Consider the following 14,337-nt stretch of genomic DNA (forward strand, 5'->3'; position numbering starts at 1 on the left):
CTCACCCCCCCACCCCCTAACAGGCCCTGGTGTGTGTTGTTCCCCTCTTTATGTCCATTTGGTCTCAATGATCAACTTCCACTTATGAGTGAGAACATGTGGTATTTGGTTTTGTGTTCCTGTGTTAGTTAGCTAAGGATGATGGCTTCCAGCTTCATCCATGTACCTGCAAAGGACATGATCTCATTACTTTTCATGGCTGCATAGTATTCTATGTACCACATTTTCTTTATCCAGTCTATCATTGATGGGCATTTCGATTGGTTCCATGCCTTTGCTATTGTAAATACTGCTGCAATAAACACACACGCTCATGTGTCTTTATAATAGAATAATTTATATTGCTTTGGGTATATACCCAGTAATGAGATTGCTGGGTCAAATGGTATATCTGGTTCCAGATCCTTGAGGAATTACCATACTGTCTTCCACAATGATTGAACAAATTCACATTCCCACCAACAGTGTAAAAGCATTCTTATTTCTCCATGGCCTCAAAAGCATCTGTTGTTTTCTGATCTCTTAATAATTGCCATTCTGACTGGCATGAGATAGTATCTCATTGTGGTTTTGATTTGCATTTCTCTGATGATCAGTGATGTTGAGTTTTTTTTTCCGTATGTTTGTTGGCCATGTAAATGTCTTCTTTTGAGAAGTGTCTGTTCATATCCTTTGCCTGCTTTTTGATGGTTTTTTTTTTTTTTTTTTTTTTTTCTTGTAAATAGATTTAAGTTCCTTGTAAATTCTGGATATTAAACCTTTGTCAGATGGGTGAATTGCAAAATTTTTCTCCCATTCTGTAGGCTGCCTGTTCACTCTAATGCTAGTTTCTTTTGCTGTGCAGATCTTTAGTTTAATCAGACCCCATTTTTTAATTTTGGCTTTTCTTGCAATTGCTTTTTGGCATTTTTGTCATGAAGACTTTGCCCACACTTACATCTTGAATGGTATTGCCTTGGTTTTCTTCTAGGATTTTTATGGTTTTGGGTTTTACATTTACATCTTTAATTCATTTTGAGTTAATTTTTGTATAAGGTGTAAGGAAGGGGTCCAGTTTCAATTTTCTGCATATGGCTAGCCTGTTTTCCCAGCATTATTTATTAAATGGGGAATCCTTTTGCCATTGCTTGTTTTTGTCAGGTTTGTCGAAGATCAGATGGTTGTAGATGCGTGGTGTTATTTCTGAGGTCTCTATTCTGCTCCATTGGTCTAAATGTCTGCTTTGGTACCAGTACCATGCTGTTTTGGTTACTGTAGCCTTGTCATATAGTTTGAAGTCAGGTAATGTGATGCCTCCAGCTTTGTTCTTTTTCCTTAGGATTGTCTTGGCTATTTGGAATCTTCTTTGATTCCATATTGAATTTAAAACAGTTTTTTCTAATTCTGTGATGAATGTAGAGACAACATTCCAGAATCTCTGGGACATAGCTAAAGCAGTGTTAAGACGGAAACTTATAGTACTAAATGCCCATGTCAGAAAGCTAGAAAGATCTCAAACTGACACCCTAACATCACAATTAAAAGAGCTAGAGGCTGGGTGTGGTGGCTTACGCCTGTAATCCCAGCACTTTGGGAGGCCAAGGCAGGTGGATCACCTGAGGTCGGGAGTTTGAGACCCACCTGACCAATATGGAGAAACCCCATCTCTACTAAAAATACAAAATTAGCCAGGTGTGGTGGCGCATGCCTATAATCCCAGCTACTCAGGAGGCTGAGGCAGGAGAATCTCTTGAACCCAGGAGGTGGAGGTTGCAGTGAGCCGAGATTGCGCCATTGCACTCCAGCCTGGACAGCAAGAGTGAAAGTCCATTAAAAAAAAAAAAAAAAAAGAGCTAGAGAGGCAAGAGCAAACTAATCCAAAAGTCAGCAGAAAGCAAGAAATAGCTAAGATCAGAGAAGAATTGAAGGAGACAGAGACATGAAAAACTCCCCTCAAAAAATCAATGAATCCAGGAGCTGGTTTTCTGAAAAAATTAACAAAATAGACCATTAGCCAGATTAACAAAGAAGAAGAGAGAGAAGAATCAAATAGACACAATAAGAATGATAAAGGGGATATAATCACTGGTCCCACAGAAATACAAACTACCATCAGAGAATACTATAAACACCTCTACACAAATAAACTAGAAAATCTAGAAGAAATGGATAAATTTCTGGACTCATACACCTTATCACGACTAGACCAGGAAGAAGCTGAATCCCTGAATAGACCAATAACAGCTCTGAAATTGAGGCAGTACTTAATAGCCTATCAACCAAAAAAAGGCCAGACAGATTCACAGCTGAATTTTTTTGTTTCTTATTCTGTAACTAACACAGTTTGTGCCCTGGAGTAGACACATGCATTCAGGCATGCAAGCAAAAAAAAAAAAAAAAAAAAAAAAAAAAAAAATTCTACCAGAAATACAAAGAGGAGCTGGTACCATTCCTTCTGAAACTATTACAAACAATTGAAAAGGAGGGACTCCTCCTTAACCCATTTTATGAAGCCAGCATCATTCTGATGCCAAAACTGGGAAGAGACAAAAAAAGAAAATTTCAGGGCAATATCCCTGATGAACATCAATACAAAAGTCCTCAGTAAAATACCGGCAAGCCGAATCCAGCAGCACATCAAAAAACTTATCCACCTTGATCAAGTCAGTTTCATGTCTGGGATGCAAGACTGCTTCAACATATGCAAATCAATAAACGTAATCCATCACACAAAGAGAATCAAAGACAAAAACCACATAATTATCTTGATAGATGCAGAAAAGACCTTTGATAAAATTCAACATCCCTTCATGTTAAAAACCCTCAATAAACTAGGTATTGATGGAACATATTTCAAAATAATAAGAGCTATTTATGACAAACCCATAGCCATATCATATTGAATGGGTAAGAGCTGGAAGCATTCCCTTTGAAAACCAGTACAAGACAAGGATGCCCTCTCTCACCACTCCTATTCAACATAGTATTAGAAGTTCTGGCCAGGGTAATCAGGCAAGAGAAAGATATAAAGAGTATTCAAACAGGAAGAGAGAAAGTCAAGTTGTCTCTGTTTGCAGATGACATGATTATATATTTAGAAAACTCCATCATCTCAGCCCAAAAACTTCTTGAACTGATAAGTAACTTCAGCAAAGTCTCAGGATACAAAAATAAAAGTGTAAGTATCACAAGCATTCCTTTACACCAACAAAAGGCAAGCAGAGTGCCATATCATGATGAACTCCCATTAACAATTACCACAAATAGAATAAAATAGCTAGGAATATAGCTAACAGAGGATGTGAAGGACCTCTTCAAGAAGAACTACAAACCACTGCTCAAAGAAATAAGAGAGGACACAAACAAATGGAAAAACATTTCATCTTCATGGATAAGAAGAATCAATATCTTGAAAATGGCCATACTGCCCAAAGTAATTTATAGATTCAATGCTATTCCCATCAAACTATAATTTCAATTTATAAAAATTTACTGAGACTTGTTTTGTGGCCTATCATATGGTTTGTCTTGGAGAATGTTCCCTGTGCTGATGAGAAGAATGTAATCTTCTGTAAATATTTATTAGGTCTATTTGTTCTAGAGTATAGTTTACCTCTATTGTTTCTTTGTTGACTTTCTGTCTCAATGATCTCTCTGGTGCTGACAGTGGAATATTGAAGTTCCCCACTATTATTGTGTTGTTGTCTATCTCTTTTCTTAGGTCTAGTGGTAAATGTCTTATGAATCTGGGAACAACAGTGTTAGCTACATATAAATTTAGGATTGTAATATCTTCCTGTTGGATTGATGCTTTTTTCATTATATAATGACTTTCTTTGTGTTTTTTTTTTTTTTTTTTTTTTTTTTTTTTACTGTTGTTGCTTTAAAGTCTGTTTTATCTAAGAAAAGCTACTCCTGTTTGCTTTGGTTTCCATTTGCATGGAATATCTTTTTTCACCCTTATATCTTGAATTTATATGGGTTAAGTGAGTCTCTTGAAGATAGTAGATACTCGGTTTGTGATTTTGTATCCATTCTGCCAATCTGTTTCTTTTAAGTGGAGCATTTAGGCCCATTTATGTTGAACATTAATATCAAGATGTGAGGTACTGTTTCAGTCATCATGTTAATTGTTACCTACACACTCTGTTTTCTTCATTGTGTTATTTACAGACCTTGTGAATTTTATGCTTTCAAGAGTTTGTATTTTGGTGCATATCAATCTTTTGTTTCAAGATTTAGAACTCGTTTTGGCATTTCTTATAAAGCTGGTCTGGTAGTGACAAATTCTCTCAGCATTTGTTTGTCTAAACATGACTTTATTTCTCCTTCATTCATAAAACTTAGTTTTGCCAGACACAAAATTCTTGGCTGAGAGTTATTTATTCTGTTTAAGGCGACTAAAGATAAGATTCCAATCCCTTCTAGCTTGTAAGGTTTCTGCTGAGGAAGTATATATTTTTCATCTTTGCAAATAGTAAAGATTTCCCTGACTATTATTACATCAATAGGTTTCAGGTGGAGGGAAGATGCTGGCTAGAACTGAGAAGCCATGCTCAGTTAAGGCCATTTTGGCAAGCTTAGACAAAATCTTGAAGCACAGTATTTGTTGGGAGCAACAATTTATAAACTCCAAAAATTACCTGTACCTATCAAAAGAAAACTTTGGAGGTCTGAATGTCAAGTTTTCCTATAAGTCATTGGTAGTAAACACTCAGAAAATGACAGAGAGTATGTTTCATCCAGCCTAGGGAGGCAGTGGGGTGGGGAACCAGGAAGAAGAGGCCAGGGAGGAGAAGGCCAAGCAGGCAGATATGACTTTCCTTCCAGGCCAAACCCCAAGATTGAGGGATGCTGGGAACAAGCAGAAAAATTAGAGGGATTTCCAAAGCAGTGAGCCTCGTGTCCTAATTCATGTTTGGCAGCTGGGACAAGATCCCTTCCCAGGCTGGCTCCCATAAAGGCACAGAATCCAAGAGAATCCCCACTGACTGGCATATCTCAGGCCCTTTGTAAATAATTTTGAGTAAAAGAACAAAGAAAAAGGGGTCAGGTGCAGTGGCTCACACCTGTATCCCAGAACTTTGGGAGGCTAGGGCAAGAGGATCACTTGAGGCCAGGATTTCAAGACCAGCCTGGCAACATAGCAAGACCTGGTCTCTACAAAAAATTTACAAAATAAATTTAAAAAAAATAAGAAGGGAAAAAGTAAGGAACAGGGAAAGGGAAGAGGGAGAGAATACAGTGGAGAAAAAGAAAAGTGGTATGAAGCAGAGTAACCAGAAAAATGAAGCTTTTTTGTTTCTTATTCTGCAAGTAATGCAGTTTGTGCACTGGAATAGAAACATGCATGTAGACATGCAAGCAAGCATGGGTTGGCTGAGGTAGTTCTGAACACTCTATGACTCCAAATCTAATCCCAGTTTGGAACTGAAAGTCTGAATCTTGCTTGGGGATTTAGGTTTCTTGTACCTATTCTTCTGGGCTCTGACCCTAGACAGGAAACAATCCTAATCTCAAAATTGTCTGATGTCTCGTGTCCACCTCAACCCCATTCCCTCCCTATGATAAGAGAAAAGAAGGCTAGGTATAAACCAGGTTGGTGTTAGGTTCTCTCTTCCTTTGTGGGGGAGTCTACTGATGGGGTGGCCTAGGGAACAAGGTTGGGGCTGGCTGTGCTCCAGGCACAACTGAGTGGCCATGTGGCTGGAGAGGAGGTCATGCCAGCTGGTCAGGTGAAGGCCTTGATAAATACCAAGGGAGTAACCACTTCACTTTTCTTGCTTACCTCTTGAGAGTTTTTTTTTCTGTTTTCTTTTCGAACTTGACTGGCCATATTCTTTTCTCCTTTCTTCTAAAAAAGAAAAAAGTCCCACATCTTTTATGGCTACAAATATTGATCTACAAACCTGCAATGTCAATATTTCTTTAAGTAATTTTTTTCTTGTTTTCCCATCACTTTGAGAATGCAAGAAAACCATGTGACCTATGTGAAAAAAGTACTCCATTTTACCTGGAAATTGAATTTGGGGATTGAATGAAGATGGATCAGAAATATACTAGAGAACTAACACTTAAAATATGTCATTAAAAATTCTTTTGGGGGACAGAATCTTGTTCTGTTATACAGGCTGGAGTGCAGTGGCATAATCTCAGCTCACTCCCATCTCCGCTTCCTGGGTTCAAGTGATTCTCACACCTCAGCCTCCTGAGTAGCTGGCATAACAGGTATGCACCCCCAGGCTAATTTTTGTATTTTTAATAGAGATGGGGTTTCACCATGTTGGCCAGGCTGGTCTTGAACTCCTGGCCTCAAGTGATCCTCCTGCCTCAGCCTCCCAAGGCGCTGGGATTACAGGCATGAGCCACTGTGCTGAGCCAGCAACATAATCCTAATGGTTACAGCACACTGCTTTTAGAAAAGTCCAGGAACTTTTCTATGTTGAAAAAAAGTTAAATCATGATTTTAAAAAGCATAAGGCTTTTTCTGGCTTGGATGTCTTTTATGGCCCAGAATGGCGTAATAACAGTAAGGTAACATCAATCCACACCACAGAGACCAAATAGTTTCTTCTTTATGCTTATGCTCTGTCCTGGGAGATTTTCCCAAAGACAGTTTATTTCTGTTATCCGTAGGATCTTGGAAGTAATGAGAAAGTAATTTTTGAATAAGCAGTTTTCTATTTTGGGTTATAGTGAATTGACAAAGGTTTGACAGTATTCTTTCTGCCCCTTCCTTTCTATGGAGAATGATGGCTCCTGAAAAGAGTTCCTGGGGACCAGGATGTTAATCCTGTGGCAGCCAGCCCTTACCCAGGGGATCTTGAAAAAACCCACTAATCCTTTCCATGTCTCAATTTCCTCATCTGTTAAATTAGAATAAGTCATTCAATATTCTCCAAGGGTGGTTGTGAGAATAAAATAAAATTATCTATGAGAAAAGTTGAACTACTACTATATAAGTCAGTGCAATATAGGAGAAACTGTTAAAAATGATCATTTAGATTTTAAGGTGGTAAAATTTAATCAATTTTCCTGACAATAATTAGATATTTGTTGTTTGAAAATCACATTTGTCATGTGAGAGTTCTGTGATTTTTGTGACAATGACCACATCACCAGAAAACAGAAGAATATCCAGCTGTTTTCTCCCCTCTAAGGATAGTGGTATCGACTTACTCCAGAAATGTGAATAATGGTAGTGATGGTGAGGGGTGAATTAACAGGCACAATTTTACCAGCATGTGCCCACAACTCCACCAGTTACACAAGCCCAGTCATAGTGTTACGTGTGTGTTTGTAATGAGTTTTTCGCTTCTCAATTTTCCCAGAAAGGCCACATGAGAAATACGGAGATTGGAATTCTAGCTTGATCCAGGGGTTGGATCAAGCTGTACTTTGGACAAGTTGTACTTTCAGTACAGTACCAGGAATATACTTAGGACACTCATTCTCAGTAATGTTGATACTGATGCCAAGAGCAGAAAAACTCATTCTTGAGTGTTGAGAAAAATCTTATAAAGTGCAGATATACACACATACATATGGATACATTACATATAAAGGACATACATTTGTAGTAGTAAAATATCATGGGAAGGGTCTTGATTAAGAAAAAAAAATCCAGAAGGGCTTTCTAGCACAGTGATAATGAAAAAAAAGTTAAGAAATATTGCCTTAGTGTAAAACAGCTCTGAATTTAGATTCCTGGTGACTGTACTCTGAGACTAGTGATCTCCAAGTTTTACCTTGTGTGACCCTTGATGGTGTGCTAGGCGTCTTCTGGGACCTCTTTTCTTCATTCATTTTTGAAGTGTAATCAGTGATCTCTGGAAAACAAAAGATCTTAGTAAATGCCCCTTGGGAAGCTCTATGGAGAATCTCCCAGAGACCCAGGAAGGCCCTTGCACAATTTGAAGTTGAGTGTCCTGGAGGCTCCAGGTCTTACCCTCCTAAGAATGTATCTACCAAGAGATTTGGTGCCGCTCATGACACTGTGCCTGTCTGCCACTCGGGGGAGGAGCAGACCACAGTTGGTTAGCAGTGGTTACTCTACCAATGAAGACGTCCACAATGGGGTAGAGCTATCTGAACCTTTTGGCCAGAGTCTCTCAAAGTAAGGTCTGTGAGACGCTAGAGGGTCCCTCAAACCTTTTCAGAAAATTTGCAAGGTCAGAATTGTTTTCATAATAAGATGTTCTCTGCCTTTTTCACTATTTCAACCTTTGTACAGATTGAGCAAGAGCAATGGCAGATAAAACTGCTGGTGCCTTAGGACACATCAAAGCAGTGTCCCCAAACCTCAGCAGGAATCACTGCATCCTTCATTGCCACCTGCTCACTGTACCAAAAAATAAAAATAAAAGCAAGATTCACTTGAGAATGTTTGTGGTAAGCCAGTAAAAATTACTAATTTTATTAAATTTCTACCCTTGAGTACATATCTTACATCTTAATATTCTATGTGAAAACCTGAAGAGCACATATAAAGCATTTCTATTGCATCCTGAAGTACCACAGTGGCCTCAAGAAAACACTTGTGTGATTGAGTTACAAGCTCATTGTATAATTCCAAATGTACATTTTCCAAACGGCTGTACTATTATGAAATTTTGCATTAGTAGAAGGTCCATTCAAAATGCAAGATGGATTAATGTATTTTATTGTAACAGAGTATGAAGTTAATTGATATGGTTTCAAATTTTACATTACAACTAATGTTTAAGAAACTACCACTTGTTGAGTGTTGGTGTAGTATTAAAGATGAATATCCACAGATATCTCAAAGACTATTAAATTACTTCACCCTTTTAAACTAGATATCTGTGTGAGGCCAGATTTTCTTTCTATCCTTCAATCAAGGCAACATATTACAAATGAATGCAGAAACAGTTATAGGGATCCAGCTGTCTTTTTATAAAGCTCACTCACGATCAAAGATATTTGCACAAACATAAAATGATGTCACTCTTTTCACTAATTTTTTTTTTGTTTTAGAAAATATATTTATTTTTCATAAAATAACATTATTTATGTTAACAGGCAATTGGTTTATTATTGTTACTTTTACATTAATTAATATTTTAAAATTATTAGTTTTAATTTCTAATAAGGTACACGTAGATAGATATAAACAACATGAACAGAAGCTCTTTAGGGTCCTCAATAATTTTTGAGAGCATAAAGGAGTCCTGAGACCAAAAAATTTGACAGCTGCTGCCCCAGGCCACAGCTGTCCCTGTGAACATGTCTGTTTCTTCCACAAAAACTTTTCAGATGCAAGAGATGCTTGCTTTCTTTGTCTCTCTTGTCATATCCTATCCTCATTCTCTGTACTTTTTCCTCTTTCTATTGACTTTACATATCTACTTAACCCTGTACCTGCTTCAGGACAGACCCTCCCACACCAAGCCATTCAAATGGCAGATTCCATCATCAGTCTTACCCTCTGATCTGGAGTTTCGGGCACATTCAGCTCTTGCCTTTTGGACCCTTGTCACTACCGTGGTGTTCCAAGTTGAGTCATCTTTCTTTTGAGGAACCTGATCCACTACTTTGAGCTTCTTTTGGATTCCATGTATAGGTGAGGCTGCATCTGGACCAAATAATGACTTGTTAGTAGTTTAAATTGGGGTCTTCAGTGAGCCTCCTACTGTCCCAATCAGTGACTTCCTTTCTCATGCTCCCAACTCCAACCCTTTCAGATCTCTGTACTCCTGTACTTCACTTTTCTCCTGCTATTTCTCTATAATTATATCCTTCCTCTTCTTCTTCTTCTTCTTTTTTTTTTTTTTTTGAGACAGAGTCTCACACTGTCACTCAGGCTGGAGTGCAGTGGCACGATCTTGGCTCACAGCATGCTCTGCCTCCCAGGTTCATGCCATTCTCCTGCCTCAGCCTCCCAAGTAGCTGGGACTACATGTGCCCACCACCACGCTTGGCTAATTTTTTGTGTTTTTAGTAGAGATGGGGTTTCACCGTGTTAGCCAGGATGGTCTCAATTTCCTGAGCTCGTGATTCGCCCACCTTGGCCTCCCAAAGTCCTGGGATTACAGGCATGAGCCACCGCGCCCGGCCTATATCCTTCTTCTTACATGTACCTTTCTTTGTTTCCCCAAATTACCATCTGCTTTCACTCCTGGTATGACCTGTTGCAATCAACTAGATAAATCTCCGGAAATCCTAGAGCTTATTTCCTGATTTTCGTTGTGTTGACCACACCACAAGGTGGCCACACAGTCTGGTCTAGGTGGAGAGGAAGTATCTTACAAAGTACCTCTCCAGGTTCCCCAGGGCCCGTGTATGGTACAGGAGATTTCCAAAAGTTTCCAGGTGCCTTCAGTGGGCAAAGTGCAAGGTATTAAAAAACCTGAGAGGCAAGGACCCTGCCAAGAAGGCGGCTACCATGAGGGAGAGATGGAAGGTGAGGCTGAGACCCAGAGGAGGTGCAATGCCAGAGGATGCAGAGGTGAGTTTGCTTCATTGTGGAAAGAGAACACAATTTTCACTGGCTGCTGACTTTAGAAGCTGATCCCACAGGATGACCACTGTCCTGTTGAACAAGAACGTTTCTCTGCAGGTTAGAAAGGACACAGACTGTGCAGCCACCCCTCCCACATGCAAGTACCGTGATATCCGCAGGCCACTTCCGGAGGAAAAGGCATGGGTGAACCCTTAAGACGAGGCGGAACCGGAAGCCCAGTGGGACGCAGGGCTGGCGGGAAGTTCAAACACGGAAATTACTGAAAATTTATCCAGAAGGGGTGGGGCAGCCTGATAGAGCCTAAAACTTGCCTTTCATTGTCAAGTTTAGGTTTTTTCTCTGCATAACTAAAGGAGTGTTTCAGAGATGAGAACACTTACAGAAAATACGAGAGTGTTGTATGTGTATTTTCAGCACTACTATGTATTTTTTTCTCTTACAATTTTGAAACATCTTTTTATGTGTTTTATTTTTTAAAAAATAAAGCTGATTAATTAAATGTAAAATAATATGACTCTTAAAAATATCTCTGTTGGGCTGCGGGCAGGGAGGAATGGAGAGTTGTTTAATGGGTACAGGGTTTTAGTTTTACAAGATAAAAGAGTCCTGGAGATGGATGGTGGCGATGGTTGCACAACATTGCGAATGTATTTTAATACCATTGAACTATGCACCTAAAAATGGTTGAAATGATAAATTTTATGTCATACATATTTTACCCTAATAAAATATTGGAAAATTGGAAAAAAGAAAATTTAAAGCACATCATCTGTCACATTTAAAATAAAATGGTTCCTTTAAAAAACCTGAAAAAATTCATTTAAATACCGTATGAAGAAAGGCAAATCTGGAAGAGGCTGGCATCCCTTTGGTAGCTTGGCAGAGAGGTGTCAAAAGGTCAGAGTTACCTCAACAGAACTGACCATCTGACACCATCCCCCGACTCCAGAGGTTTCCCCTCTCTAACAAAGTCACTTCTCTGACCAGGGAGTGTTCATAATTGTATGGTTGCATAGACATTCCCTATCTCCCTAATCCTATAATGTGTAGAGCATTGTGGCAGTGGGCATCTTAGTACTGGGCTGTTGGCCATGGGGTGTGCAGACTACCTATGTCTGCCCTAAATGTGGGATAATAAGAATTTGGAGAATTGTATTGGAAATTTCCCTCCAATAACCTTTAGTTTATGTCTACACCACGTGGTGCCCATGGTGTCTATGACCCCTTTTCATAACACAATAATAAATTCATAAACTATCCTTTGTCAGATCATTACTCAAATTTTGGGTTACAGAAAATATGGTTTCTTTCATTTGTTTTTCATTTAAAAAATAATAGCTCATTTGTGCCAGGACATTACCATCTAGCCTAGAAGAGACACATTATATAAGTAATTACAACAGAGTATTTGGAATCTTCCAAAAGAGCCAGTGCTGGGTACTGTAAAAACTGTGGGATCAGCTTGGCTAATTTAGGGGTCAGAGTATGCATTCCTAAGATAGACATAAGCCAACACCACTGATGAAAAGAAGATAACTAAACATTTAGGGAGAGTAGCGTAGGTTCAGAATATAGCATCCAAAAAGAATAGCACACGCCAAGGATCAAAGGGAAGAGAAATGAAATGGGAGGAAATGAAAGTTCAGAGTGGTTGACTGGAGTTTTAAGTGGAAAGAGATATATTAATAGTTGGAGGGTAAGGCATGGGTTAGACTGGAGAGAGCTTTAACAATCACATTAAGTGAACACTACCCTAAGGGCAATAGGAGACCATGGACAAGATTTAAGCATGGAAATAAACTAATCAGATTTTAATGTAGAAAAAAAGAGGGTGAACCAACAGATCTTGTCAATATGCTAATAGAGTTCAGTTAGTCATGGATGACTAAGGTTTTTGCTTGGCGCCTGGGTAGATCAGGTTCCTCATTTCAAGTTAAATAAACTACAAAAGGCTCTCAAGGGCCTGTGAAACCCTACATAATCTGATTCTTGTCTACTTTTTCACTTTCTACCCCCTTCTTTCTTCATCATTGCCAACAACACTGGTCGTTCCTCTCTGCCTCAGGTTCTTGCACTTTTGAGTCCCTCTGCCTGGACTATCCAATCCAAAGTGACTCCCACCCCAAACTGCAAGTCACTATTGTAACCCTATCCATTCTTTTCTTCCATCCTGCATCACTACTTGAAATTATCTTGTTTATGTGCTTTCTAGTTTACATTCTTTCTCTCCCCCAGCCAGGATGTATAAGCTCCATGAGCTTTCCCCTTTCTTTTTTACTCACTTTCTTGCTTTCTCTCTTTAAAATAAAAACTGTCTTCAGCTTTCAGAATGGGTATATACAGTTAGTGCTCACTGCATATTTGTTGAATAAATGCCTGAATGGTACTTAGAAGACTAGGTTTTTGGTGAAGAAGATGAATTTAATTTCAGGTATATTGAGACTGTAGTGTCAATGGGAGACTTGCAAACAAAGATGCCCAGTGTGCAGCTGGCTATGTGTTTCTTGAAGACAAACCTGAGTTGAAGATGTAGACTTGGGAGCCGTCAGTGTAAAGGTGGTAATTGAAGTTGTGAGAGTGTTTGACAAAGCTCAGGAGTGTGAGTTGAATAACCTGATCAGTTTACACTAAACCAAGGAGGCCCATAGAGAACACACACAACATGGTGAGAGGCCATTGACTAATAAGTAGAATGGGGAGAAAGCAGTTTGTTTCTCCTTCCTGCCCAGGAAGGTCACTTACTTTTCATAGAATGGAATCATTTCTGCAAAGTATCTTAAAAGGACACCAGCCCTGTGATTTTGGACACTGGGATCATACTAAGGGTAAACTAAGTCAGGGAAAAGGCGCTTTAAGCCACTGGCTTAGGTTGCCATCTATTGCTTTGTTTCCCTTTATAGCTAGAGTTGTCTACATATGTTATCGCCTCCCATTCATTATCCTCCCCAGACAACTGGCTCCTGCCTCCATCACCAAAATTTTTCTTAAATTTTCCAGTGATTCTTTCTGACCAAACTCAAGGCCCTGTTCTTTGAATTTATCTTAGTCTTTCAGTATAGTCAACCATTCCCTCTTGGCTTGCTAATATGTTCTTTCTTGGTGCGCCTGTCTTGACTGTTGTCATTCCCTCAGTCTGCCTTGCTAGATTCCTCTTCCACTGGGATTTCTGAGAGCAGGGCTAGGTCTGTGGTTCTCTTTTCTTCTCCCATAGATCAGAATACCTTTATTTTACTGATAACTCAAAAATATAAATATATATATTTATAGTTATATATATATCTGGTCCAGATATATATATATATGGATGCAGATGAAATATATCTGCAGATGATATATATATATACACACACACTCATATATATATATGCACCAGACTTTTTCCATGAATGCCAAATTGCCGTATTTGTGGAGAATATAACTTCCTGATTTCTCAGTGTTCCTGTAAAAAGCCCTAGCCCTCAAGACATAGAAATGTATACAATATAAATATAGGAAATACTTGCTTTCACTTCCCCAGAAACATTGTACTCTTCACATACCACAAGAATTAGAGCTATAGCTCTTTTTCTAGTTAATTGCTCTGATCTAAAGGGATAATAAAACTTCTCTTATCTCCTGAGATGTCCAGATGGGTTTACCCAGGACTAGCTTCCTAGGTTAAATCCTAAAGTACCAGGAAAACTGGAGTGGTCTTTCCCTAGGTATCTGTATATCACAAGGGATAAAGCCCAGAACTTGGAGACATCTTTAGGTCATAAAAGTCAGCAACACCTGGAGTTTCTCTGGCCTTTGCAAAGATGCATTTAAATTCCAAAGGTTAGGATGGGGACCTTGGGAATCAGGATCTTTTCCATTTTATCTCAAAGCAGCAAAGT

General features: G+C 38.9%; 1 protein-coding gene across 23 annotated transcripts in view; it reads right to left on the reverse strand.

Moving 5' to 3' along the window:
* Positions 1–14,337, reverse strand: part of SP110 (SP110 nuclear body protein) — a 40,801-nt gene that overhangs the window by 13,497 nt on the left and 12,967 nt on the right. For 5 of the 23 annotated variants that reach the window (XM_077957800.1, XM_077957786.1, XM_077957791.1 and 2 more), the window contains 4 exons: positions 10,607–10,693; positions 9,425–9,574; positions 7,728–7,808; positions 5,768–5,833 (listed from right to left, as the gene is read on the reverse strand). In XM_077957800.1, the coding sequence (XP_077813926.1) occupies positions 5,768–5,833; positions 7,728–7,808; positions 9,425–9,574; positions 10,607–10,693 (384 nt within the window). Of the gene's footprint in view, positions 1–5,767; positions 5,858–7,727; positions 7,809–9,424; positions 9,575–10,606; positions 10,694–14,337 lie in introns of all 23 variants that reach the window. The other 18 variants (XM_077957797.1, XM_077957784.1, XM_077957790.1 and 15 more) reach the window with 5 other exon arrangements.

This window comes from Macaca mulatta, chromosome 12, assembly GCF_049350105.2.
Source record: "Macaca mulatta isolate MMU2019108-1 chromosome 12, T2T-MMU8v2.0, whole genome shotgun sequence".
In the NCBI taxonomy this organism is placed as follows: Eukaryota; Metazoa; Chordata; class Mammalia; order Primates; family Cercopithecidae; genus Macaca; species Macaca mulatta.